Source organism: Coregonus clupeaformis, chromosome 16 (genome assembly GCF_020615455.1).
Source record: "Coregonus clupeaformis isolate EN_2021a chromosome 16, ASM2061545v1, whole genome shotgun sequence".
Lineage (NCBI taxonomy): Eukaryota > Metazoa > Chordata > Actinopteri > Salmoniformes > Salmonidae > Coregonus > Coregonus clupeaformis.
In genome coordinates this window covers 50,886,872-50,913,692 of record NC_059207.1, presented here as the reverse complement: position 1 = coordinate 50,913,692, position 26,821 = coordinate 50,886,872, and the positions used below count along the sequence as shown (strand labels likewise).

Genomic DNA, 26,821 nt, shown 5'->3' with positions numbered 1-26,821 from the left:
TTTATAGACTTAGCAAGCCATGTCTCTATGAGTTTTTCTAGTCATATTACCAGTGTAAATGTGTGGAATAACATTGGGAGCAAGGTCAGAAGATCCTAGTCAGTCAGGCTGTTCCGGTGTTGGGTACAGGCCAGTGACAGACTCCCTAGACTTCCTCCCTATACAAAGCTGATGTGGCTCCATTGCCAGACATGAATTGTGGTGAAATATATTATAAATAACACATAGTTTTGTTGTCAGTGCTCTGAACATTCTAGAAGGCGTGATGAGATGGAACAACCCAAAACAGTACTCCCTGTCCAAAGCAGCAGATTACTCATCTGAAGGCTGGTTTTGTTGTTCAAGTTCACTCGGTCACTGCTCAAACCCACTTTTGAACACATACACAGTTTTGCATGCAAGCAGCATTCACTTACACGTTCATTCACTTACAAGCATGCACACACGCACACACACACACACACACACACACACACACACAAATACTGGTGTATAAAGCCTGGCCCAGGAGGGCCCCGTAGTTTATCTGTCCCTTTGAGAATAGTTATATTTAGAGACTGAGGCTGAGAGGTGATTCTTCCTGCTGATTTATCAGTGTAGTTGCTAGTGTTTTTATACCTTATCCAGTTTCCACAGTGAAACCTGTGTAATCTGTAGACGTAAGGATATACCCTAAGGAGCTATAAACCTGTGTGTGTGACATAAAGTGCTGTCTACTCTGGTAATAGCCTCTGAGTTCCTCTGATACGCACACACCCATAAAGGCACACATACACACACCCTTGCCTAGAAACAGATTCACCCTCCCACCCATCCATCCAGGGCATTGTAATGGTTGGGTATCCTTTGTCTAATAGGTCTATGATGAATCTGTGTCCACGCTTTCTCTCTCCCCACACATCTGTTGCTGTTTCTAACACACACACCTACATACAGTACTCTCTCTCTCTCTCTCTCTCTCTCTCTCTCTCTCTCTCTCTCTCTCTCTCTCTTTCTCTCTCACACACATACAGTACTCTTTCTCTCTCTCACTCTTTCTCTCTCTCTCTCTCTCACACACACATACAGTACTCTTTCTCTCTCTCTCTCTTTCTCTCTCGCTCTCTCTCTCGCACTCACACTCTCGCTCTCTCACGCTCTCTCTATCTCTCTCTAATTTAATTCAATTCAGTATACTTTATTAATATGGAAAGTAAACACTTACATTGTCAAAGTAAACATGTAGCGACGATGGTCAAAGACAGGAATGTACTAGACTGTTTGTAATTAAGGAATAATAATGATAGTGATATTATTATATGTCTCTCGCTCTCTCTGATTGTATATCTCTCTCACTCACTCACGCACTTACACATATACACACAGACTGCTCTGGGGAGATATGCTCCGGTCTAAAAAGGGGTCTGTCTTATCACCTGTGGACAGAAAGACAGAGAGAAATGGGGAGGGAAGGGGATCAGGAGAGAGCTCACAGAGAAATGAACACATCAGAAGACATGAGAGATAGAAGAGATCTCTGGGTAGAACTGTGGTGAACAAAGAGTCATCTACAGCAGTGGTTCTCAACTGGTTTTGCCTCTTCACCCAAATTGAACCAGGTTCTCAGTGGCGATCCAATATTCGCATCACAATTTCTTTGTTGTTGCCAAAATGCAATCTGGAAAACAATTTTGAATGCTATGTTGATAGTAAATGTACCAATTATTTGACAAGGGAACAGCCATACCTTTTTTATGGTCAATAATTCAATTTTACCGATTTTCTTGATGAAGAATGTTAAGCTCACTAAAATCAACAAAATCCGCTAAATAGTGCTGCTAATAATGTGATTGAAGAAAAATAGTTCAGAGTTTAAATTATTAATTATATTATTATTATATTATATTATATTATATAATTTCTACACACTTTCTACCTGGTTTTAGTCGTTTAAGTTCAGACTGGGGTATTTTTCATAAAAATGTAATTAAACATGTAAATAAACAAACAGCAGTTGACAATCGCTGATCTACAGTATACAGTCATTTATTTCACTGCTAGTACGCACATTAGCCGACTAAAGTCAACTCCACGATTTACGATGTAGTTGAGCGGCGACTAGTGTGGGCAGACTGGAGCTACTGATTTCAGCGTACACACACATGATCTGAACAACCTATAGGGTTGTTATGACTTGTTCTAACCAATCTTTGCTCATTTGACTATGTTTTACCTGGCTAATAGGGGATTCCAGGAGACAGTAGTAACTTAGAGTATTCAGTTATGTCAACCATGTCTACTGTATGTCTGGCTATGAGAAATCTCTCATGGTTAAACCAACCTTTGCTAGTTTTAGTTATCTTTTACAAAGAGATTCTTCCAGGTAGTGCAATCACATATAGCGATGTCATTGTTCGATGTGATTAATATAATTACTGTAATGTTGACGTTATTAAATTAGTGGTTAACTGTGTCCTGAGCAGACCTGAGTCATGTACTGGATCTGAAATCGATTTCTTCAGCTTCTACCAGCTCCACAGGAAATTTCAAGAGAGGACAGAACACAGGAGGTTCAAGTGAACACACACACATACAGAGTGTACTAAAAAGAGGTTTCCGGTGAATTCCAGGAAGCTGAGGATTTTCCTCTGTAGTCCACGCTGAGCAGACCAAACACTAGTGTAATTTCCTCTCCTCCAATCTCATCCCCCCCATCCCCTCCCATCACGCTTGCCCTAATGCAGTTTATACTCCATTAGCTGCTGGTGGAAGAAGGCAAATCAGGTAGCCGACCAGGCCTGTATAACCGGAAACAATCACAAACAATCGGCCAGATGGCTGAGAGGAGACACAGCCTCAGTAGATAAATTGCACAGATACCCAGTGTTGTCATGACGAGTGCTGTGTGTGTGTGTGTGTTTCACCTCTTTGTAATTTGCAGAGATATACAATGTGTTGTCATGAGGAATGTGTGTGTGTGTGTGTGTGTGTGTGTGAGTGTGAGTGTGTGTGTCTCACCCTGTCTGTAGCCGTGCCTCGTGTTCCCTCAGTCAGAGGGAGCTGAGAGAAATGGGCAGTGATGAGGAGTGTATTGATCAGCTAGCCAGGCGCCTGCCCTGCCTATGTATCGACGGGAGCAGACTGTTCTTTCAAGGGCTCAGTATTGGCAGCCTGAGTTAATCTTCTCTAAATCATCAATACATTTAACTGAAACTATCATTACATCCAGAGCCAGACAGAGCACAGGAATCACTTTGTTTGTTGTATTGTTTTTGTGTGTGTATTCCCACATGAAAAAATACTATAGTTTACTATAGTAGAATTACTGTAGTATTACTATAGATAAATTGAAGTGTTTTTGCAGACTGTAGTGCTTTTGCGGACTGTAGTATACTGTAGTATTTACTAGAGTGTTTTTGAATATATTACTGTAGTATACTATAGTGTTTTAGTTTTATTATCTTTGAGGAAACCTACTGGAGAAATACTAAAAGAGCACATTTTCTATAAGCTGTAGGAGGTATAGAACTGGGGTCTGACCGGATAGTTCAGAGTTTCTGCTCTTTCTATAACCTGTAGGAACACAATATATGGTCTATACTTGGCATGTATGTTTCTCACTTATGGGTGGCACAAATTGGGATATGGGGGAGGGGAATGGGCAGGATATATGCAAATTTAAATACTGTAGTATTACTATAGTTAAAAATCTGTAGTGTTTTTACGGACATAACTGTGCCATTTACTGTAGCGTTTTTGTGGACATTAATGTAGCATTTACTGTAGTGTTTTTGCAGACTGTAGTATACCGTAGGATTTATTATAGTATTCTACAGTATCTTACAAGATTCTACAGTAAGGACTGCACATGATCGAGGGATACTTCAATGTGTAGTATTGTATTCTACAGTATACTACAGTTTGCTATAGAATTCTATAGTAAGTACTGTAGGATTCTATAGTAAACTGTAGTATTTTTTCATGTGAGCTGTCTGTGTGTGTGTGTGTGTTTCATTGTTTTGTGTGTGTGTGTCTTCTGTGTGCGTGCATGTGCATGCGAGCGTGTGGGTGTGCGTGTGTGTTCTCATGAAGGCAGAGCTCAGTGAGTCTTGAGCAGTAAAGTCCAAGCGTAGCGGGGTGAGGTCGTATAAACACTATAGAATGCCATTATAAATCTGGATGTGATTTGTGGCCTGCCTTTAGCACAATGGCAGCCTGTTTAATGTACAGGACCAATGAGAGGGGTTACACTGCTGGACTATTCCTTTTAACTTCCTCATCTATTGGAAAAGGAGCCCACTTTACATTTCAAAACGGTCATACCATAGTAATGTCTATTGAAAGAAAGAAATAGGAGCAGGGAAAGTAGTACACCACTGACTGTCCTGTCTGGTTGTCTGTGTGACTGTCTGTCTGGCTGTCTGTGTGTCTGTCTGTCTGACTGTTCCGTCTGGCTGTCTGTGTGTGTGTCTGTTTGTCTGGCTGTCAGTGTGTCTGTCTGGCTGTCTAGCTGTCAGTGTCTGTCTGACTGTCTGTCTGACTGTCTGTGTGCAGGCCCAACATGGAGAGAACAGGCCAGGTCAGTGAGTCTGGGTCGTCCCTGGTCAAACATGCCCTCAACCCTGAGAAAACCTTCATGCAAGTCCACTACCTCAAGGTAAAGAGAAAGAACACACAATAGGACCAGTGTGACAGTAGCTGGCAGTAGCTTATCAGATACTGTAGGTGTCTGTCTCCCATCTCTTTAGGTTTGTATTTGTTTGGTGTTTGATGTCCCCTCCTGCTCTGATGGATACTGTGTGTGTTTTCTGTTCCAGGGCTACTTCCTCCTCAGGTTCCTGGCCAGTAAAGTAGGACAAGAACGCTTCCTCAACTTCTTTAGACTCTTTGTGAAGAAATATCATGGACAACTCATTCTCTCTCAGGTAGGTGCTACTGTGTTACTACAAACACAAAGTCCATTTCAGATGGAAAACTGTTATACCACTAAGAGAAATGCTGTTAACCTCACCTTGGAGTCAACTCTGTCTCACACAAGTTGTTAGTGGTCACTCATGAATGCAGACAGGCATTCTGCTGCACTGAAACCATTAAGGTGTCGGTTGAGGTGGTACTGAAAGGGTTAAAGCAGTCAGCATTTGAAACTCTCTCTCTATGTAAATGTTGATCCGCATGCATTACGAGTCAAGAGCTGTTGGTCCTGCTAGAACCTTATGACTGTGAGCGATCACACCTGGTCATGTGTGTGTTTTTGAGTGTGTGTCTGCACGTCTGTGTGTGTTGTTGTGTCCGTGTGTGTATGTGAGCCACCACACCTGGCCCTTGGTGCCTGCAGTAGAGGCCCCGGGGCCCCATTCATTAATGAATGTTTCATAAACACGTTCAGACCCAAAGCAGTGACCTAGGTTCACAGGCACAGAGTTATTTTAAGAACACTAATCATTATACATACACACACACACACACACACACATTCTATACATGCATACATACTGTACATACATACATACATACACTACCAGTCAAAAGTTTGGATACACCTACTCATTCAAGGGTTTTTCTTTATTTTTTACATTGTAGAATAATAGTGAAGACATTACAACTATGAAATAACACATATGGAATCATGTAGTAACCAAAAAAGTGTTAAACTAATCAAAATATATTTTATATTTGAGATTCTTCAAATAGCCACCCTTTGTCTTGATGACAGTTTTGCACACTCTTGGCATTCTCTCAACCAGCTTCACCTGGAATGCTTTTCCAACAGTCTTGAAGGAGTTCCCACATATGCTGAGCACTTGTTGGCTGATTTTCCTTCACTCTACGGTCCGACTCATCCCAAACCATCTCAATTGGGTTGAGGTCAGGGGATTGTGGAGGCCCGGTCATCTGAGGCAGCACTCCATCACTCTGCTTGTTGGTAAAATAGCCCTTACACAGCCTGGAGGTGTGTTGGGTCATTGTCCTGTTGAAAAACAAATGATAGTCCCACTAAGCCCAAACCAGATGGGATGGCATATCGCTGCAGAATGCTGTGGTAGCCATGCTGGTTAAGTGTGCCTTGGATTCTAAATAAATCACAGACAGTGTCACCAGCAAAGTACCCCCACACCATAACATCTCGTCTTCCATGCTTTACGGTGGGAAATACACATGCGGAGATCATCCGTTCACCCACACCACGTCGCACAAAGACACGCGGTTGGAACCAAAAATCTCAAATTTGGACTCCAGACCAAAGGACAACTTTCCACCAGTCTAATGTCCATTGCTCGTGTTTCTTGGCCCAAGCAGGTCTCTTCTTCTTATTGGTGTCCTTTAGTAGTGGTTTCTTTGCAGCAATTTGACCATGAAGGCCTGATTCACACAGTCTCCTCTGAACAGTTGATGTTGAGATGATGAGATGTGTCTCTGTGAAGCATTTATTTGGGCTGCAATTTCTGAGGCTGGTAACTCTAATGAACTTGTCCTCTGCAGCAGAGGTAACTCTGGGTCTTCCATTCCTGTGGTGGTCCTCATGAGAGCCAGTTTCATCCTAGCACTTGATGGTTTTTGCGACTCCACTTGAAGAAACTTTCAAAGTACTTGAAATGTTCTGTATTGACTGACCTTCATGTCTTAAAGTAATGGTGGACTGTCGTTTCTCTTTGCTTATTTGAGCTGTTCTTGCCATAATATGGACTTGGTCTTTTACCAAATAGGGCTATCTTCTGTATACCCCCCATACTACCTCATGAAGCTGGTTGAGAGAATGCCAAGACTGTACAAAGTATGAAAATGTATGCACTCACTAACTGTAAGTCGCTCTGGATAAAAGCGTCTGCTAAATGACTACAATGTAAAGCTGTCATCAAGGCAATTTGAAGAATTTGATTTGTTTAACACTTTTTTGGTTACTACATGATTCCATATGTGTTATTTCATAGGTTTGATGTCTTCACTATTATTCTACAATGTACAAATAAAGAAAAACCCTTGAATGAGTAGGTGTGTCCAAACTTTTGACTGGTACTGTACATACATACAGTGAGGGAAAAAAGGATTTGATCCTTTTTTTGTACATTTGTACATTTGCCCACTGACAAAGACATGATCAGTCTATAATTTTAATGGTAGGTTTATTTGAACAGTGAGAGACAGAATAACAACAAAAATATCCAGAAAAACGCATGTCAAAAATGTTATAAATTAATTTGCATTTTAATGAGGGAAATAAGTATTTGACCCCTCTGCAAAACATGACTTAGTACTTGGTGGCAAAACCCTTGTTGGCAATCACAGAGGTCAGCCGTTTCTTGTAGTTGGCCACCAGGTTTGCACACATCTCAGGAGGGATTTTGTTCCACTCCTCTTTGCAGATCTTCTCCAAGTCATTAAGGTTTCGAGGCTGACGTTTGGCAACTCGAACCTTCAGCTCCATCCACAGATTTTCTATGGGATTAAGGTCTGGAGACTGGCTAGGCCACTCCAGGACCTTAATGTGCTTCTTCTTGAGCCACTCCTTTGTTGCCTTGGCCGTGTGTTTTGGGTCATTGTCATGCTGGAATACCCATCCACGACCCATTTTCAATGCCCTGGCTGAGGGAAGGAGGTTCTCACCCAAGATTTGACGGTACATGGCCCCGTCCATCGTCCCTTTGATGCGGTGAAGTTGTCCTGTCCCCTTAGCAGAAAAACACCCCCAAAGCATAATGTTTCCACCTCCATGTTTGACGGTGGGGATGGTGTTCTTGGGGTCATAGGCAGCATTCCTCCTCCTCCAAACACGGCGAGTTGAGTTGATGCCAAAGAGCTCGATTTTGGTCTCATCTGACCACAACACTTTCACCCAGTTCTCCTCTGAATCAATTAGATGTTCATTGGCAAACTTCAGACGGCCCTGTATATGTGCTTTCTTGAGCAGGGGGACCTTGGGGATGCTGCAGGATTTCAGTCCTTCACGGCGTAGTGTGTTACCAATTGTTTTCTTGGTGACTATGGTCCCAGCTGCCTTGAGATCATTGACAAGATCCTCCCGTGTAGTTCTGGGCTGATTCCTCACCGTTCTCATGATCATTGCAACTCCACGAGGTGAGATCTTGCATGGAGCCCCAGGCCGAGGGAGATTGACAGTCCTTTTGTGTTTCTTCCATTTGCGAATAATCGCACCAACTGTTGTCACCTTCTCACCAAGCTGCTTGGCGATGGTCTTGTAGCCCATTCCAGCCTTGTGTAGGTCTACAATCTTGTCCCTGACATCCTTGGAGAGCTCTTTGGTCTTGGCCATGGTGGAGAGTTTGGAATCTGATTGATTGATTGCTTCTTTGGACAGATGTCTTTTATACAGGTAACAAGCTGAGATTAGGAGCACTCCCTTTAAGAGTGTGCTCCTAATCTCAGCTCATTACCTGTATAAAAGACACCTGGGAGCCAGAAATCTTTCTGATTGAGAGGGGGTCAAATACTTATTTCCCTCATTAAAATGCAAATCAATTTATAACATTTTTGACATGTGTTTTTCTGTATTTTTTTGTTGTTATTCTGTCTCTCACTGTTCAAATAAACCTACCATTAAGATTATAGACTGATCATTTCTTTGTCAGTGGGCAAACGTACAAAATCAGCAGGGGATCAAATACTTTTTTCCCTCACTGTACATGCATACATACAGTTGAAGTTGGAAGTTTACATACACCTTAGCCAAATACATTTAAACTCAGTTTTTCACAATTCCTGACATTTAATCCTAGTAAAAATGCCCTGTCTTAGGTCAGTTAGGATCACCACTTTATTTTAAGAATGTGAAATGTCAGAATAATAGTAGAGAGAATGATTTATTTCAGCTTTTATTTCTTTCATCACATTCCCAGTGGGTGAGTAGTTTGCATACACTCAATTAGTATTTGGTAGAATTGCCTTTAAATTGTTTAACTTGGGTCAAACGTTTCCCACAATAAGTTGGGTGAATTTTGGCCCATTCCTCCTGACAGAGGTTGGTGTAACTGAGTCAGGTTTGTAGGCCTCCTTGCTCGCCCATGCTTTTACAGTTCTGCCCACACATTTTCTATAGGATTGAGGTCAGGGCTTTGTGATGGCTTTGTGATGGCCACCTTGACTTTGATGTCCTTAAGCCATTTTGCCACAACTTTGGAAGTATGCTTGGGGGGTCATTGTCCATTTGCGACCAAGCTTTAACTTCCTGACTGATGTCTTGAGATGTTGCTTCAATATATCCACATAATTTTCCTTCATCATGATGCCATCTATTCTGTGTAGTGCACCAGTCCCTCCTGCAACAAAGCACCCCCACAACATGATGCTGCCACCCCCGTGCTTCACGGTTGGGATGGTGTTCTTCGGCTTGCAAGCGTTCCCTTTTTTCCTCCAAACATAACGATGGTCATTATGGCCAAACAGTTATATTTTTGTTTCATCAGACCAGAGGACATTTCTCAAAAAAGTATGATCTTTGTCCCCATGTGCAGTTGTAGTCTGGCTTTTTTATGGCGGTTTTGGAGCATTGGCTTCTTCCTTGCTGAGCGGCCTTTCAGGTTATGTCAATATAGGACTCATTTTGCTGTGGATATAGATACTTTTGTACCTGTTTCCTCCAGCATTTTCACAAGGTCATTTGCTGTTGTTCTAGGATTGATTTGCACTTTTCACACCAAAGTGCGTTCATCTCTGGGAGACAGAATGCGTCTCCTTCCTGACGGTATGACGGCTGCGTGGTCCCATTGTGTTTATACTTGCGTATTATTGTTTGTACAGATGAACTTGGTACCTTCAGGCGTTTGGACATTGCTCCCAAGGATGAACCAGACTTGTGGAGGTCTACAATTTTTTTTTCTGAGGTCTTGGCTGATTTCTTTTGATTTTCTCATGATGTCAAGCAAAGAGGCACTGGGTTTGACGGTAGGCCTTGAAATACATCCACAGGTACACCTCCAATTGACTCAAATGATGTCAATTAGCCTATCAGAAGCTTCTAAAGCCATGACATCATTTTCTGGAATTTTCCAAGCTGTTTAAAGGCACAGTCAACTTAGTGTATGTAAACTTCTGACCCACTGGAATTGTGATACAGTGAATTATAAGTGAAATAATCTGTCTGTAAACAATTGGTGGAAAAATTACTTGTGTAAGTAAGTAAACCGATTTGCCAAAACTATAGTTTGTTAAAAATAAATTTGTGGAGTGGTTGAAAAACGACTTGCCAAAACTATAGTTTGTTTACAAGAAATTTGTGGAGTGGTTGAAAAACAAGTTTTAATGTATGTAAACTTCCGACTTCAATTGTACATACATACAGTGGGGGAAAAAAGTATTTAGTCAGCCACCAATTGTGCAAGTTCTCCCACTTAAAAAGATGAGAGAGGCCTGTAATTTTCATCATAGGTACACGTCAACTCTGACAGACAAAATGAGATTTTTTTTTCTCAAACAAGCAAGATTTCTGTCTCTCACAGACCTGTAACTTCTTCTTTAAGAGGCTCCTCTGTCCTCCACTCGTTACCTGTATTAATGGCACCTGTTTGAACTTGTTATCAGTATAAAAGACACCTGTCCACAACCTCAAACAGTCACACTCCAAACTCCACTACGGCCAAGACCAAAGAGCTGTCAAAGGACACCAGAAACAAAATTGTAGACCTGCACCAGGCTGGGAAGACTGAATCTGCAATAGGTAAGCAGCTTGGTTTGAAGAAATCAACTGTGGGAGCAATTATTAGGAAATGGAAGACATACAAGACCACTGATAATCTCCCTCGATCTGGGGCTCCACGCAAGATCTCACCCCGTGGAGTCAAAATGATCACAAGAACTGTGAGCAAAAATCCCAGAACCACACGGGGGGACCTAGTGAATGACCTGCAGGGAGCTGGGATCAAAGTAACAAAGCCTACCATCAGTAACACACTACGCCACCAGGGACTCAAATCCTGCAGTGCCAGACGTGTCCCCCTGCTTAAGCCAGTACAAGTCCAGGCCCGTCTGAAGTTTGCTAGAGTGCATTTGGATTATCCAGAAGAGGATTGGGAGAATGTCATATGGTCAGATGAAACCAAAATATAACTTTTTGGTAAAACTCAACTCAGTCGTGTTTGGAGGACAAAGAATGCTGAGTTGCATCCAAAGAACACCATACCTACTGTGAAGCATGGGGGTGGGAAACATCATGCTTTGGGGCTGTTTTTCTGCAAAAGGACCAGGATGAGTGATCCGTGTAAAGGAAAGAATGAATGGGGCCATGTATCGTGAGATTTTGAGTGAAAACCTCCTTCCATCAGCAAGGGCATTGAAGATGAAACGTGGCTGGGTCTTTCAGCATGACAATGATCCCAAACACACCGCCCGGGCAACGAAGGAGTGGCTTCGTAAGAAGCATTTCAAGGTCCTGGAGTGGCCTGGCCAGTCTCCAGATCTCAACCCCATAGAAAATCATTTGGAGGGAGTTGAAAGTCTGTGTTGCCCTAGCGACAGCCCCAAAACATCACTGCTCTAGAGGAGATCTGCATGGAGGAATGGGCCAAAATACCAGCAACAGTGTGTGAAAACCTTGTGAAGACTTACAGAAAACGTTTGACCTGTGCCATTGCCAACAAAGGGTATATAACAAAGTATTGAGAAACTTTTGTTATTGACCAAATACTTATTTTCCACCATAATATGCAAATAAATTCATTAAAAATCCTACAATGTGATTTTCTGGGGAAAAAAATCTCATTTTGTCTGTCATAGTTGACGTGTACCTATGATGAAAATTACAGGCCTCTCTCATCTTTTTAAGTGGGAGAACATGCACAATTGGTGGCTGACTAAATACTTTTTCCCCCCACTGTACATACTGTTAAATACATACACTGAACTACATGCAATTAATCATTCATGTTTTGGTTCAGGATTTCTTGCAAATGCTTCTGGAGACCTTTCCTGACATGGAGAGGTAAGTGGATATTAGTAATTCATAAACTGACAACTGTAAACCCAGATCCACTAATGTTTACTGAGCGGTGAAAAGAGAACTGCTCTCTCTTGCTCTGCTATCTCTTTCCTCTCTTCTCATCTCACTCCCTCTCTTTCTCTCCTCCTTCGTTTATTGTCTCTCTCCTCTCTATTCAATCTTTCTCTCGTTGCCTCTCCCTCACTACAAATTAGCTGTCCCTCCCTTTATCTCACTCTCTTTCTATCTTCTCACTCCCTTTCTCCCCCTCCTCCCTCCCCCCTCCTTCCTCCTCCCTCCCCCCTCCTCCCTCCTCTCAGAGCGTGTCTTCTCCCTGCCTGTGCTGTAGCCTATGTCCAGAGCAGATTGATTAAATTAAAGTGAGAGTTGGAGGGAGAGTTAGGGACGGTCAATATTTGTGTCTGCTACTTCTGACTGTAAACACCACGGACTGAAAGAGACTGAGACAGGCTTAGGAGACTTGTGTGTGCTTGCATGTGTGCGTGCATATGCATGCATACGTGTGTATTTGCGTGCGTCTGTGTGTGTGTGCATAAATGTGCCTGAATTTCCCCTTTTGTACTACAGATGTGGGATCTTAATTTGAGCCAGTTTGCTACAGCAGGAAACGAATCCTGCAGTAACAGGACATTTGAATTATTTTGTGGATTATAATTAATGGACGTTTTTGTAGGGGTCAAATTAAGATCCTACATCTGTATTTGAAGGTGTTGCCCTAAATATTTTGGACATTACGATAACTATTTTCCCAGGATGATGTTCTATCATTGTGTCTTAGGTAATAACAGTGGTTACATTAACAATAATAATTATGTTCTGCCATTGTGTTCCAGACAAGGCCTCACCCTTGAAGCTATTTATGCAGACTGGCTGGATCGACCAGGAATTCCTAAGGTAAGCTGCATGGTTGGAACGTACTGAATGCAGTTAGACTGGCCAGAAAATGCCTAGTATATTGATGTGTAGGTTGGACTGTAAACCTATTCCTTTTTTGGTTCAAGTTTTTTTATTATTACAAGACAGAGAGTTGGCAGACAGAAACACCAGGCAGACACCAACCAGTTCAAGCTTAACAACTATGTGTTTTTCATTACAATAAAAACATTGTGGAATACCAATACATTATTGAAAATGTGATGCACAAGGTTTGAATTTGAGAGCACACACACACTACCCTCTCTCTCTCTCTCTCTCTCTCTCTCTCTCTCTCTCTCTCTCTCTCTCTCTCTCTCTCTCTCTCTCTCTCTCTCTCTCTCTCTCTCTCTCTCTCTCTCTCTCTCTCTCTCTCTTTCTATTTCTCTCTCTACTTCTTGGTGTTCAAATAAAGTATTTTGCTCTATCAGCAGAGTCACATGACTAATTTCTCTTGCATTAACACAAGTGGATATGAATGGTGCTATGTTTCTCTCTTCATTAGGAGGTCCTAGTGCACAGATACCATTTAAAACTTGAAAACTCTCAGCTGTCTGCTAGCCACAGCCCTCCCACTCCCCCGACTACCTCACAATCTATCAACGACTACTCCTACTGTAATCACCATGGTAACTGATCTTAATTACCTTGTGGTGTTCCGCTGTCTGGCAACCTTCACCTCCTGGAATATTCACTGGGATGATGTCATCATCCCAACCTCGGAATGAGTGACGGTTTGATGTGTCGGTAACAATGGCAGCACTTGGATCAATCGAACCCTTTTAGATAGTCCTTTTTCGTTCCTTGACTTGGTCCATTACTCTTAAGGTTAATAATACATTGAACTTGAACATGGCTGGAAATAGAAAATGGCAGGAAACTGTTTAGAGACCTAATAATAAACAATGACATCCACACACATCCCAGAAAGGCCAAATGGAATGGGAACTGAACAGCTTTCTATTTTAGACCACTGTTAGTTTGAGAAAGCAGGCAGTTTGGGGATGATGAATCTAGGGTGGGTCATGTCACTTCAAATCAAATTTCAAATCAAATTTCAATAAGGGCCCTCCAGTCACCAGAGCATTGAAAGGACTGTTCTTATCTGATGCATTGTGTTTATATTTCCCCTATCTAGGGTTGCAAAATTGCAGCAACTTTCCCAAAATTCAAGTTTCTCGGAAATTCCAGTTGGAATATGCCTGGAATCAGGAGGAAATAAACAGGAAGTCCTTAAATCCTCCGTCAAGGATCATTTTGGGAAAGTTTCAGACATTTTGCAACCCTACAACTTTGATCAGATGTGAAAGCTGTTAGCAGTGTGTTTGTGAAGGGAAAGGGAACTCACCTCATCCAATGTGTAGTATTGTGTTTTCCATGAGCGCTAACTAACCCTTATGTGGCCGGCTACTTAGTTTACATTTGACATTTTAGTCATTTAGCAGACGCTCTTATCCAGAGCGACTTACAGTTAGTGAGTGCATACATTTTCATACTGGCACCCCGTGGGAATCGAACCCACAACCCTGGCGTTGCAAGCGCCATGCTCTACCAACTGAGCTACATGGGACTGTAGTTGATATTAATGGGGTGCAAATCAAATGCCGCCAAATGCGATTTTGTATGACAAAACCATTGTGGGTGGCAAGTCATAGCACCTCCATAAATGGCTACTTTTTCATTACACTGGCTATTTCAGATTTTCGGGAACACACGATTCTACCTGATTTATGCACAGCAGCCATTTTGTACCATAAGGCTCACTACACAGCGCTTAAATGTCTAGTATGTATGTGTTTGAGCTTGTACCGTGCATCTCTACAACCTCAAAGAGTGTGTTTCTTTGAGCACTTGGGGTGCTTTTACAAGTGGGGCCTATAATGCATTGAAGGGATTGAGGGCCAATTCCTTTCCCTGTGTAACTCAGTTCCTTTCCCTGTGTGTCTGTGTGTCTGTGTGTCTGTGTGTCTGTGTGTGTGTGTGTGTGTGTGTGTGTGTGTGTGTGTGTGTGTGTGTGTGTGTGGGTGCGTGTGGGTGTGTGCATGTGTGCGTGTGTGGGTGCGTGCATGCGTGCGTAGAAGCCTTGCTATGCAGGGAATGGCAGCAGTGATCTAGGCTGTTAAACAGCTATGTCTGGTATCCTTCAACACAATGGCACTTTACTGCCTCAACGCTCACTACATTCTACACTATTCTGTTCAATTCAAATGGGCTTTATTGGCATTGGAAACATATTTGCATTGCCAAAGCAAGTGAAAAAACTACACAACAACGACAAAAAACAACAAAGTGAATTAAACTAAACAAACATTACACACACAAAACGTTTCAAGAGAAACAATGTTTAAAATATAATATTATTAGCGGTTAAAAATGTATTATAAACTGGATGGTTCGAGCCCTGAATGCTGATTGGCTGACAGCCGTGGTATATCAGACAATTTTGTTATTTTTATAATAGCAATAAGGCACCTCTGGGGTTCATGATATACAGTGGGGGAAAAAAGTATTTAGTCAGCCACCAATTGTGCAAGTTCTCCCACTTAAAAAGATGAGAGAGGCCTGTAATTTTCATCATAGGTACACGTCAACTATGACAGACAAAATGAGAAAAAGAAATCCAGAAAATCACATTGTACGATTTTTTATGAATTTATTTGCAAATTATGGTGGAAAATAAGTATTTGGTCAATAACAAAAGTTTCTCAATACTTTGTTATATACCCTTTGTTGGCAATGACACAGGTCAAATGTTTTCTGTAAGTCTTCACAAGGTTTTCACACACTGTTGCTGGTATTTTGGCCCATTCCTTCATGCAGATCTCCTCTAGAGCAGTGATGTTTTGGGGCTGTCGCTGGGCAACACAGACTTTCAACTCCCTCCAAAGATTTTCTATGGGGTTGAGATCTGGAGACTGGCTAGGCCACTCCAGGACCTTGAAATGCTTCTTACGAAGCCACTCCTTCGTTGCCCGGGCGGTGTGTTTGGGATCATTGTCATGCTGAAAGACCCAGCCACGTTTCATCTTCAATGCCCTTGCTGATGGAAGGAGGTTTTCACTCAAAATCTCACGATACATGGCCCCATTCATTCTTTCCTTTACACGGATCAGTCGTCCTGGTCCCTTTGCAGAAAAACAGCCCCAAAGCATGATGTTTCCACCCCCATTCTTCACAGTAGGTATGGTGTTCTTTGGATGCAACTCAGCATTCTTTGTCCTCCAAACACGACGAGTTTAGTTTTTACCAAAAAGTTATATTTTGGTTTCATCTGACCATATGACATTCTCCCAATCCTCTTCTGGATCATCCAAATGCACTCTAGCAAACTTCAGACGGGCCTGGACATGTACTGGCTTAAGAAGGGGGACACGTCTGGCACTGCAGGATTTGAGTCCCTGGCGGCATAGTGTGTTACTGATGGTAGGCTTTGTTACTTTGGTCCCAGCTCTCTGCAGGTCATTCACTAGGTCCCCCTGTGTGGTTCTGGGATTTTTGCTCACCGTTCTTGTGATCATTTTGACCCCACGGGGTGAGATCTTGCGTGGTGCCCCAGATCGAGGGAGATTATCAGTGGTCTTGTATGTCTTCCATTTCCTAATAATTGCTCCCACAGTTGATTTCTTCAAACCAAGCTGCTTACCTATTGCAAATTCAGTCTTCCCAGCTTGGTGCAGGTCTACAATTTTGTTTCTGGTGTCCTTTGACAGCTCTTTGGTCTTGGCCATAGTGGAGTTTGGAGTGTGACTGTTTGAGGTTGTGGACAGGTGTCTTTTATACTGATAACAAGTTCAAACAGGTGCCATTAATACAGGTAACGAGTGGAGGACAGAGGAGCCTCTTAAAGAAGAAGTTACAGGTCTGTGAGAGCCAGAAATCTTGCTTGTTTGTAGGTGACCAAATACTTTTCCCCCCCACTGTATGGCCAATATACCACGACTGTCTGTCTCTCGTTCTGTCTCTCTCTGTTTCTCTCTCTGTTTCTCTCTCTAGCTCTCTCTCTCTCTCTCTCTCTCTCTCTCTCTCTCTCTCTCTCTCTCTCTCTCTCTCTCTCTCTCTCTCTCTCTCTCTCTCTCTCCCCAAACATGCATAAAAACACACACAAGGGCAAAACACACTAACACATAAGACCAGATTCATTCATATACACCCACATAAACACACAAACACACTCACAGACAACTTAAGTATTGAACCAACTCTCACCAGAATCTGAGGGAATGTTGACAGCTGCATCGCTGCTAGAGCATACCGCTGTGTGTGTGTGTGTGTTTGTTTTTGTGTGTCTGCATGTGTGTGTGTGTTTTTGTAAATATGATCCTATAGATGCTAGCATCACCACCTAGTTATTACCCTTTTAGCTTGTGTTTACCTAGGCTATGTGTTGGTCTGTGTTGCTAGCCCCTCCTCTTTCTCTCTCTCTCTCTCTCTCTCTCTCTCTCTCTCTCTCTCTCTCTCTCTCTCTCTCTCTCTCTCTCTCTCTCAATTCAATTCAAAGGGCCAGTGAAATAGATAATAAACAAAAGTGAAATAAACAATAAAAAATGTACAGTAAACAGTACACTCACATAGCCAGTCTTCTCTTGAGAGCCTGGTCTGCCTACGGCAACCTCTCTCAATAGCAAGGCTATGCTCACTGAGTCTGTACATAGTCAAAGCTTTCCTTAATTTTGGTTCAGTCACGGTGGTCAGTTATTCTGCCATTGTGTACTCTCTGTTTAGAGCCAAATAGCATTCTAGTTTTCTGTTTTTTTGTTAATCCTTTCCAATGTGTCAAGTAATTATCTTTTTATTTTCTCATGATTTGGTTGTGTTGAATTGTGTTGCTGTCCTCGGGCTATGTGGGGTCTGTTTGTGTTTGTGAGCAGAGCCCCAGGATCAGCTTGCTTAGGGAACTCTTCTCCAGGTGATGGCTTTGTTATGGAAGGTTTGGGAATCGCTTCCTTTTAGGTGGTTGTAGAATTTAACTGCACTTTTTTGGATTTTGATCATTAGAGGGTATCGGCCTAATTCTGCTCTGCATGCATTATTTGGTGTTTAACTGAGGATGTTTTTGCAGAATTCTGCATGCAAAGTCTCAATTTGGTATTTGTCCCATTTTGTGAATTCTTGGTTGGTGAATGGACCCCAGACCTCACAACTATAAAGGGCAATGGATTCTATGACTGATTCAAGTATTTTTATCCAGATCCTAATTGGTATGTTGAATGTTATGTTCCTTTTGATGGCATAGATGGCCCTTCTCGCCTTGTCTCTCAGATCGTTCACAGCTTTTTGGCGGTTACCTGTGGCGCTGATGTTTAGGTCGAGGTATGTATAGTTTTTTAATGTGCTCTAGGGCAATGGTGTCTAGATGGAATTTGTATTTGTGGTCCTGGCAATTGGACCTTTTTTGGAACACTATTGTTTTTATCTTGCTGATTTACTGTCAGGGCCTAGAAGATCTAGGTGCTGCGGTAGGCCGTCCTTGGTTGGGTACAGAAGCACCAGATCATCAGCAAACAGTAGACATTTGACTTCAGATTCTAGCAGGGTGAGGCCAGGTGCTGCAGACTGTTCTAGTGCCCTCACCAATTAGTTGATATACAGTGAGGGAAAAAAGTATTTGATCCCCTGCTGATTTTGTACGTTTGCCCACTGACAAAGAAATGATCAGTCTATAATTTTAATGGTAGGTTTATTTGAACAGTGAGAGACAGAATAACAACAAAAAAATCCAGAAAAACGCATGTCAAAAATGTTATAAATTGTTTTGCATTTTAATGAGGGAAATAAGTATTTGACCCCCTCTCAATCAGAAAGATTTCTGGCTCCCAGGTGTCTTTTATACAGGTAACAAGCTGAGATTAGGAGCACACTCTTAAAGGGAGTGCTCCTAATCTCAGTTTGTTACCTGTATAAAAGACACCTGTCCACAGAAGCAATCAATCAATCAGATTCCAAACTCTCCACCATGGCCAAGACCAAAGAGCTCTCCAAGGATGTCAGGGACAAGATTGTAGACCTACACAAGGCTGGAATGGGCTACAAGACCATCGCCAAGCAGCTTGGTGAGAAGGTGACAACAGTTGGTGCAATTATTCGCAAATGGAAGAAACACAAAATAACTGTCATTCTCCCTCGGCCTGGGGCTCCATGCAAGATCTCACCTCGTGAAGTTGCAATGATGATGAGAACGGTGAGGAATCAGCCCAGAACTACACGGGAGGATCTTGTCAATGATCTCAAGCCAGCTGGGACCATAGTCACCAAAAAACAATTGGTAACACACTACGCCGTGAAGGACTGAAATCCTGCAGCGCCCGCAAGGTCCCCCTGCTCAAGAAAGCACATATACAGGGCCGTCTGAAGTTTGCCAATGAACATCTGAATGATTCAGAGGAGAACTGGGTGAAAGTGTTGTGGTCAGATGAAACCAAAATGGAGCTCTTTGGCATCAACTCAACTCGCCGTGTTTGGAGGAGGAGGAATGCTGCCTATGACCCCAAGAACACCATCCCCACCGTCAAACATGGAGGTGGAAACATTATGCTTTGGGGGTGTTTTTCTGCTAAGGGCACAGGACAACTTCACCGCATCAAAGGGACGATGGACGGGGCCATGTACCGTCAAATCTTGGGTGAGAACCTCCTTCCCTCAGCCAGGGCATTGAAAATGGGTCAGGGATGGGTATTCCAGCATGACAATGACCCAAAACACACGGCCAAGGCAACAAAGGAGTGGCTCAAGAAGAAGCACATTAAGGTCCTGGAGTAGCCTAGCCAGTCTCCAGACCTTAATCCCATAGAAAATCTGTGGAGGGAGCTGAAGGTTTGAGTTGCCAAACGTCAGCCTCGAAACCATAATGACTTGGAGAAGATCTGCAAAGAGGTGTGGAACAAAATCCCTCCTGAGATGTGTGCAAACTTGGTGGCCAACTACAAGAAACGTCTGACCTCTGTGATTGCCAACAAGGGTTTTGCCACCAAGTACTAAGTCATGTTTTGCAGAGGGGTCAAATACTTATTTCCCTCATTAAAATGCAAATCAATTTATAACATTTTTGACATGCGTTTTTCTGGATATTATTGTTGTTATTCTGTCTCTCACTGTTCAAATAAACCTACCATTAAAATTATAGACTGATCATGTCTTTGTCAGTGGGCAAATGTACAAAATCAGCAGGGGATCAAATACTTTTTTCCCTCACTGTATATGTTGAAAAGGGTGGGGCTCAAGCTGCATCCCTGTCTCACCCCACGGCCCTGTGGAAAGAAATGTGTGTATTTTTCCCAATTTTAACTGCACACTTGTTGTTTCTGTACATGGATTTTATAATGTATGTTTTTCCCCCAACACCGCTTTCCTTCAATTTGTATAGCAGACCCTCATGCCAAATTGAGTCAAAAGCTTTTTTTAAATCAACAAAGCATGAGACAACTTTGCCTTTGTTTTGGTTTATTTTTTGTCAATTAGGGGGTGCAGGGTGAATACGTGGTCTGTCGTATGGTAATTTGGTTTAAAAAAAACAATTTGACATTTTCTCACTACATTGTTTTCACTGAGGAAATGTATGAGTCTACTGTTAATGATAATGCAGAGGATTTTCCCAAGGTTTCTGTTTGACGCATATCCCACGATAGTTATTGGGGTCAAATTTGTCTCTACTTTTGTGGATTGGGGTGATCAGTCCTTGGTTCCAAATATTGGGGAAGATGCCAGAGCTGAGGATGATGTTAAAGAGTTTAAGCATAGCCAATTGGAATTTGTGGTCTGTATATTTTATCATTTCATTGAGGATACCATCAACACCACAGGCCTTTTTGGGTTGGAGGGTTTGTATTTTGTGCTGTAGTTCATTCAATGTAATTGGAGAATCCAGTGTGTTCTGGTAGTCTTTAATAGTTTATTCTAAGATTTGTATTTGATCATGTATATGTTTTTGCTGTTTGTTCTTAGTTCTTTGTTAAAGAGCCAAAAAGATTGGAGAAGTGGTTTATCCATACCTCTCTGTTTTGGATAGATAGCTTTTCGTGTTGTTGTTGGTTTAGTGTTCCAATTTTCCCAGAAGTGGTTAGATTCTATGTATTCCTCAATTACATTGAGCTGATTTCTGACGTGCTGTTCCTTCTTTTTCCGTAGTGTATTTCTGTATTGTTTTAGTGATTCACCATAGAGAAGGCGTAGGCTCAGGTTTTCTGGGTTTCTATGTTTTTGGTTGGATAGGTTTCTCAATTTCTTTCTTGCGTTTTTGCATTCTTCATCAAACCATTTGTCATTGTTGTTCATTTTCTTAGGTTGTCTGCTTGACATTTTTAGATTTGATAGGACTCTCTCACTCTCTCTCTGTACACACTGTAGTGTTTGATTATACACTTCTCTCTCAGATCTGTTAGTCACACACATAGCCTCTCTCTTCTCTCTTTACCCCCTCCCTCTCTCTCTCGCTCTACTCTCATCTTTCTCCTTCCTCATCTCTCTCCACATTATCATTCTCACCGTTTCTCTCTCCCTTGTCATTGCTCTGATGTTGTTGTGTTTCAAAGTTGAACAGTGGCTTGGGTCAAAGCTTTAATAAGGTTAAGTGCTGTGTTTGTGTGTATGTGTGTGTGTGTGTGTGTGTATGTGTGTATGTGTGTATGTGTGTGTGTGTGTTTGTGTGTGCGTGCATGCATATGTGCCTTCATGCATGCGTCTGTTTGTGTGCGCGCTTTACCTGCACACTTTGCGTGTGTGTGGGCGTACAAGAGATTGTGACTTAGTCCTGTGTGACGCTCTAAACGCTGCTTTTGTTAATGAGGGGATTTTTCCTCTCCTCCACCTTCTGTTCTTCTTCTTCCCCCCTCTTTCTCTTTCTTCCTCTTATTCTCCACCCCCTCCAAGCTCTCACTCCTTTCTAACATCCTTCAAAGTCAAGCAGTGAGTTTCCGTCAGAAAGAAACAAGTGATCTTGCTCTCTCCCTCCCCTTCCCTCTCTCTCTCCCCCTCCCCTTCTCTCTCCTCCCTCCCCTTCTCTCTCCTCCCTCCCCTTCCCCTTCTCTCTCCTCCCTCCCCTTCCCCTTCCCTCTCTCTCTCCTCCCTCCCCTTCTCTCTCCTCCCTCCCCTTCCCTCTCTCTCTCCTCCCTCCCCTTCCCTCTCTCTCTCCCTCTCTCTCTTGCCCTCTGCTCAACATTCCTTTTTCTCCTGTTCGATCTCTCTCTCTCTCTCTCTCCCTCTCTCTCTCTCTCTTTCTTTCTCTCTGGTTCACTCACTCTTCTCTTTCGTTCAGTGGCTGTGTGAAAGGAGTGCCGTATGGACACAGACTCGGCTGGTGGAAGAAGTCAAAGCAGAGGTAAGGACACATCTCCCTCTCTCTCTCTCTCTCTCTCTCTCTCTCTCTCTCTCTCTCTCTCTCTCTCGCTCTCTCTCTCTTTCTCTCTCACTCTCTTTCCCTCTATCTATTGCTCTCTTTCATTCCTTCTTTCTTTCGTGTGCTTTTGAGAAGCTCACAGATATTAGGAGTTGTTTCCTCAGCTGTTTGAAATACATTCTCACTCTCTCTATTACAGCCTTTTCTCACTCTCCTTTTCTCTCTCCCACTCTCTCACTCTCTATCTCCGTCTCTCTCTCTGTGCATACATCTGTTGCGAAAGTAGGGAAGCACTGTCTGTTTATTCGTCTGTATCTTACAGACAGAGCATTCCTTACTGACAGAAAGACAAAATAACAGATATGACAAAAAAAAAAGGTCTGCGTGTGTGTGCGTGTGCGCATGCAATATGAGCTATTGATAGATAAAGCTGTATTTAGGGTGATTGTCTACGGCATTGTGGTAGTATAGCCATGGCCACACTCTTTAGGGACTGTTATTGTCGTGGCAAGGACATCTCGCTGTCTGTCTCTACCTTCACCGCTGACTCGCTGTTGGGGCTTGCGTGCGAGCAGCCGTGTGTGTGTGTCTATGCAGGGTTCCAGACTAACATATTCCTCTGGTGGCACTGGTGCGACTAACTTTTTCAGTTGGTGGCACCAGCCCATGATTTGGTGGCACACATATTTCTTTTTTTCACAGCGTGACACAATAAAATACATTTCAATCATCATCTTATAAGTAATTGTAAAGTATACAATTAAGAAGTGTAATAGACTACTGAGGTGGTATTCAATAAATAAGTTGTTACTCCAACATGTCCAAGAAGGAATGGATGATTCCAAATATTTTGATATGCAACCTAATCCAAATCCAAAAATCAAATCAAATCAAATTTTATTTGCCACATGCGCCGAATACAACAGGTGTAGACCTTACAGTGAAATGCTTACTTACAGCCCTCAACCAACAATGCAGTTTTAGAAAAGGGAAAAAAAGTGTTAAGTAAAAAATAGATAAGTAAAAATTGAAAAATAGCAAATAGCAAATAACAGTGATTGTCATGAATTTTTGGTTTACAACTTTTGTTATATTTTACTGTCAAAATAGGGCTCCAGAATTGTCGGATTGTTTTGTTCGATAGAGATTCATTTGCTTTCATCTTTACGTGCACTAATATTATATATAGGCCTAATTCAATTGGTGCTAATTCCCCACGAGGAAGTGGAAACTCAAAACACATTAGCTAGATCGCTAACTCAAAATATAACACCTACTGCTAGTAGACATGTATTAATCTAACAGTAAATGTAATGTCCCCAAAAAATATTGCAATGAGACCTAGTGCTCGCGATGGCGATGCCCAATTTCGCACACTCCATATTTCAAAGCCATATCAGATATCTTGATTGTAAAACAGTGTGCTTTGAGCTCAATGAGAAATAAAAATTATACCTACAGAAAGCTGAGACCCTCCTCTCTTTAATATGGACAACTAGTTGCTTCCAAAGTTGTTTTGTTTTTGCAATTGCATTTTGAAATGTTATACAATCACGGGGGGCTACACGAGGGGGGAGAGAGAGTGTGAGAGACTTTCTCATTACAGCAGCCGGCCCCAACGAAACAGGTGGGCACCACGGCAGGGCAGACAGTTTTAATACAGGAATCATGTCCTGAGGATAATGCACTTTACTGTTAAACAAAATCCTGTCTTTTTCTGCCCATAAAATATGACGTTTTAATTGAGGTGACCAGGTAGAATGTGCAGCTCGCACAGCCAAGTTCAAGGGTCGCAAAATGCGGCTAAATGGTCGCAGTTTGGAGCCCTGCAATGAGTGTGTTTGTGCGAGACAGTGTAACCAATGAGAAGTGTGCCTAAAGTATGTTTATACTGTAGTTACTTACTCATATTAGATGTGTGCTGTTTTTGCCCTAACCTCTCTCTCTGCGTTTCTCTCCTTCCATCCCTCTCTGTCGTTCCCTCCCTCCCTCTCTCCCTCTCTCTTTTTGCTCTATCTCGTTCTCTCCCTCCCCCTCGCCATCTCTCTTTATTTCTCCCTCTCTCCTTCTCTCCTCTCTCATCCCTTCCTCTCTCCCTCGCTCTCCCTGGGCAGGTAGTAAAATGGATTGGTCTCAGTCCGAGCGTTGGAAAAGGCAGAAAGCGGAAGAAAGCAGGACTGAAGGTGAACTTCAAAGAGGTAAGAGCCCTCTTGGCCGAGCGACGCTTTAAATAGACCTCTATCTCACGCTCTCATGGTCTCAGTGTGTCTTTCACTGACTCAGAGCCTCCAAGTGCACTCTAGGACTCTCTGCTCTCTCTCGCTCTCTTTCTCTCTCTCTCTCGCTCTCTCTCTCTCTCTCTCTCTCTCTCTCTCTCTCTCTCTCTCTCTCTCTCTTTCTCTCTAGGTCTCCCTATGCTTTTCCTTCACTCTCTAGTATGTTTAGAGCCATGGTAAGGTGTAGAATTATGCAGCACTTCACTTCTCTGTGTCATTTCCATTTAGTCCCAGTGTAGAGCATTAACATGTCATGTTGTTTGCATTTCATACACGCACATACAGACACACACACACACACCTGCATCACTAATGAGCAAGCACCAACAGTATAAACCACAGAGGTCTAGGAACCTTTTGCCTATATAATACGGCCTGGGATAATGAACCTCCTGGCATAGCTGCTACTGAGCTTTTTAACTGGAGGCTTTAGCATGTACTTATCACTCACAAAGTTTTTCGCAACCATTCATGCATTAACAGGATCTAACCTACAATGAATGTAAGTGAAAAGGTATTATGGCACCTGTTTCGTTCTTCAGTGTGGAATATATGTTGTTTTGTCTATTAGAATCTGGGACCTTCTCATGTTAGATATTTCACATTAACTAAACTTGAGTGAAACTCCTAAACCTTGTAAGAGTCTTGTTTCTGTGAAACAGCTTTCCAGTAACAGCCTGTGTAGCAGCTTCCCCACCACCTCATCCTGCAGGTTGGCATATTTATGGCCTCTGAGGGGGCAGACACACACACACACACACACACACAAAGGGGCAGCGAAAGGGCCTCTTCCTGTGGGAGGGAGAGCACGGAAATCAGACCCATGAAAGAATAGCCAATTACTGTCCGCTTGGCCACGCACAATAGCCTGGGAGAGAGGGAGGGAAGAGAGGTGGGGGGTGTTCAGTGTTTGAAGTTACGCCATAAAAGCCATCCTGAAAGGAAACACGAGGTGACCCAATCCACCTCAGCCCACCCTACCCCTCACCATCTCCCCCCCTATGCCTCTCCCCTACTGCCCGTCATCCCATCATCCCTCTCTCTTTGTTTCTGTGTACAGAGGGAGGCCCTGGATGGGCCAGGTGTATTTTATATTACTCCTTCAAACGCGCCGGCCGCATCCTACCCCCTCCTCCTCCTCTCCTCCCCCATCTGTCTGTCACAGGTCTATAAATCACCAAGCAGACCGGCTCTGAAAACCGAGGAGGAGAGGGGGAGAGGGATAGAAGGGGGGAGGAAAGGTAGAAGAGAAAGCAGGAGTGAAGAGCAGACAGGGGAAGAGAAGGGATGAAAGATGGGGGAGAGGGTGGACAAGAGCGAAGAGAGAGGTGAAGGGAGAAAGAGGAGAGGAGAGGTGAAGACAGAGAGGAGAAGACAGAGGGGAGAAGACAGAGAGGAGAAGACAGAGGGGAGAAGACAGAGGGGAGAAGACAGAGAGGAGAAGACAGAGAGGAGAAGACAGAGAGGAGAAGACAGAGGGGAGAAGACAGAGAGGAGAAGACAGAGGGGGGGAAACAGAGAGGAGAAGACAGAGGGGAGAAGACAGAGGGGAGAAGACAGAGAAGAGAAGACAGAGAGGAGAAGACAGAGGGGAGAAGACAGAGAGGAGAAGACAGAGGGGAGAAGACAGAGAGGAGAAGACAGAGAGGAGAAGACAGAGAGGAGAAGACAGAGAGGAGAAGACAGAGGGGAGAAGACAGAGGGGAGAAGACAGAGAGGAGAAGACAGAGAGGAGAAGACAGAGGGGGGAAGACAGAGAGGAGAAGACAGAGGGGAGAAGACAGAGAGGAGAAGACAGAGGGGAGAAGACAGAGAGGAGAAGACAGAGGGGAGAAGACAGAGGGGAGAAGACAGAGGGGAGAAGACAGAGAGGAGAAGACAGAGAGGAGAAGACAGAGGGGAGAAGACAGAGAGGAGAAGACAGAGGGGGGAAGACAGAGAGGAGAAGACAGAGGGGAGAAGACAGAGGGGAGAAGACAGAGAGGAGAAGACAGAGGGGAGAAGACAGAGGGGAGAAGACAGAGAGGAGAAGACAGAGGGGAGAAGACAGAGAGGAGAAGACAGAGAGGAGAAGACAGAGAGGAGAAGACAGAGAGGAGAAGACAGAGGGGGGAAGACAGAGAGGAGAAGACAGAGGGGAGAAGACAGAGAGGAGAAGACAGAGAGGAGAAGACAGAGGGGAGAAGACAGAGTGGAGAAGACAGAGAGGAGAAGACAGAGAGGAGAAGACAGAGGGGAGAAGACAGAGGGGAGAAGACAGAGGGGGGAAGACAGAGAGGAGAAGACAGAGAGGAGAAGACAGAGGGGAGAAGACAGAGAGGAGAAGACAGAGAGGAGAAGACAGAGAGGAGAAGACAGAGGGGAGAAGACAGAGAGGAG

The 26,821-nt window shown here is 43.2% G+C and overlaps 1 protein-coding gene across 1 annotated transcript in view; it reads left to right on the top strand.

Moving 5' to 3' along the window:
• The window catches only part of LOC121585075 (aminopeptidase O (putative)), a 119,405-nt gene that overhangs the window by 49,847 nt on the left and 42,737 nt on the right, over positions 1 to 26,821 (top strand). Inside the window, exons 8-13 of the mRNA XM_041901426.2 lie at positions 4,534 to 4,636; positions 4,797 to 4,904; positions 11,865 to 11,908; positions 12,760 to 12,820; positions 22,086 to 22,148; positions 24,281 to 24,364. Of these exons, the coding sequence (XP_041757360.1) occupies positions 4,534 to 4,636; positions 4,797 to 4,904; positions 11,865 to 11,908; positions 12,760 to 12,820; positions 22,086 to 22,148; positions 24,281 to 24,364 (463 nt within the window). The remainder of the gene's footprint in view (positions 1 to 4,533; positions 4,637 to 4,796; positions 4,905 to 11,864; positions 11,909 to 12,759; positions 12,821 to 22,085; positions 22,149 to 24,280; positions 24,365 to 26,821) is intronic.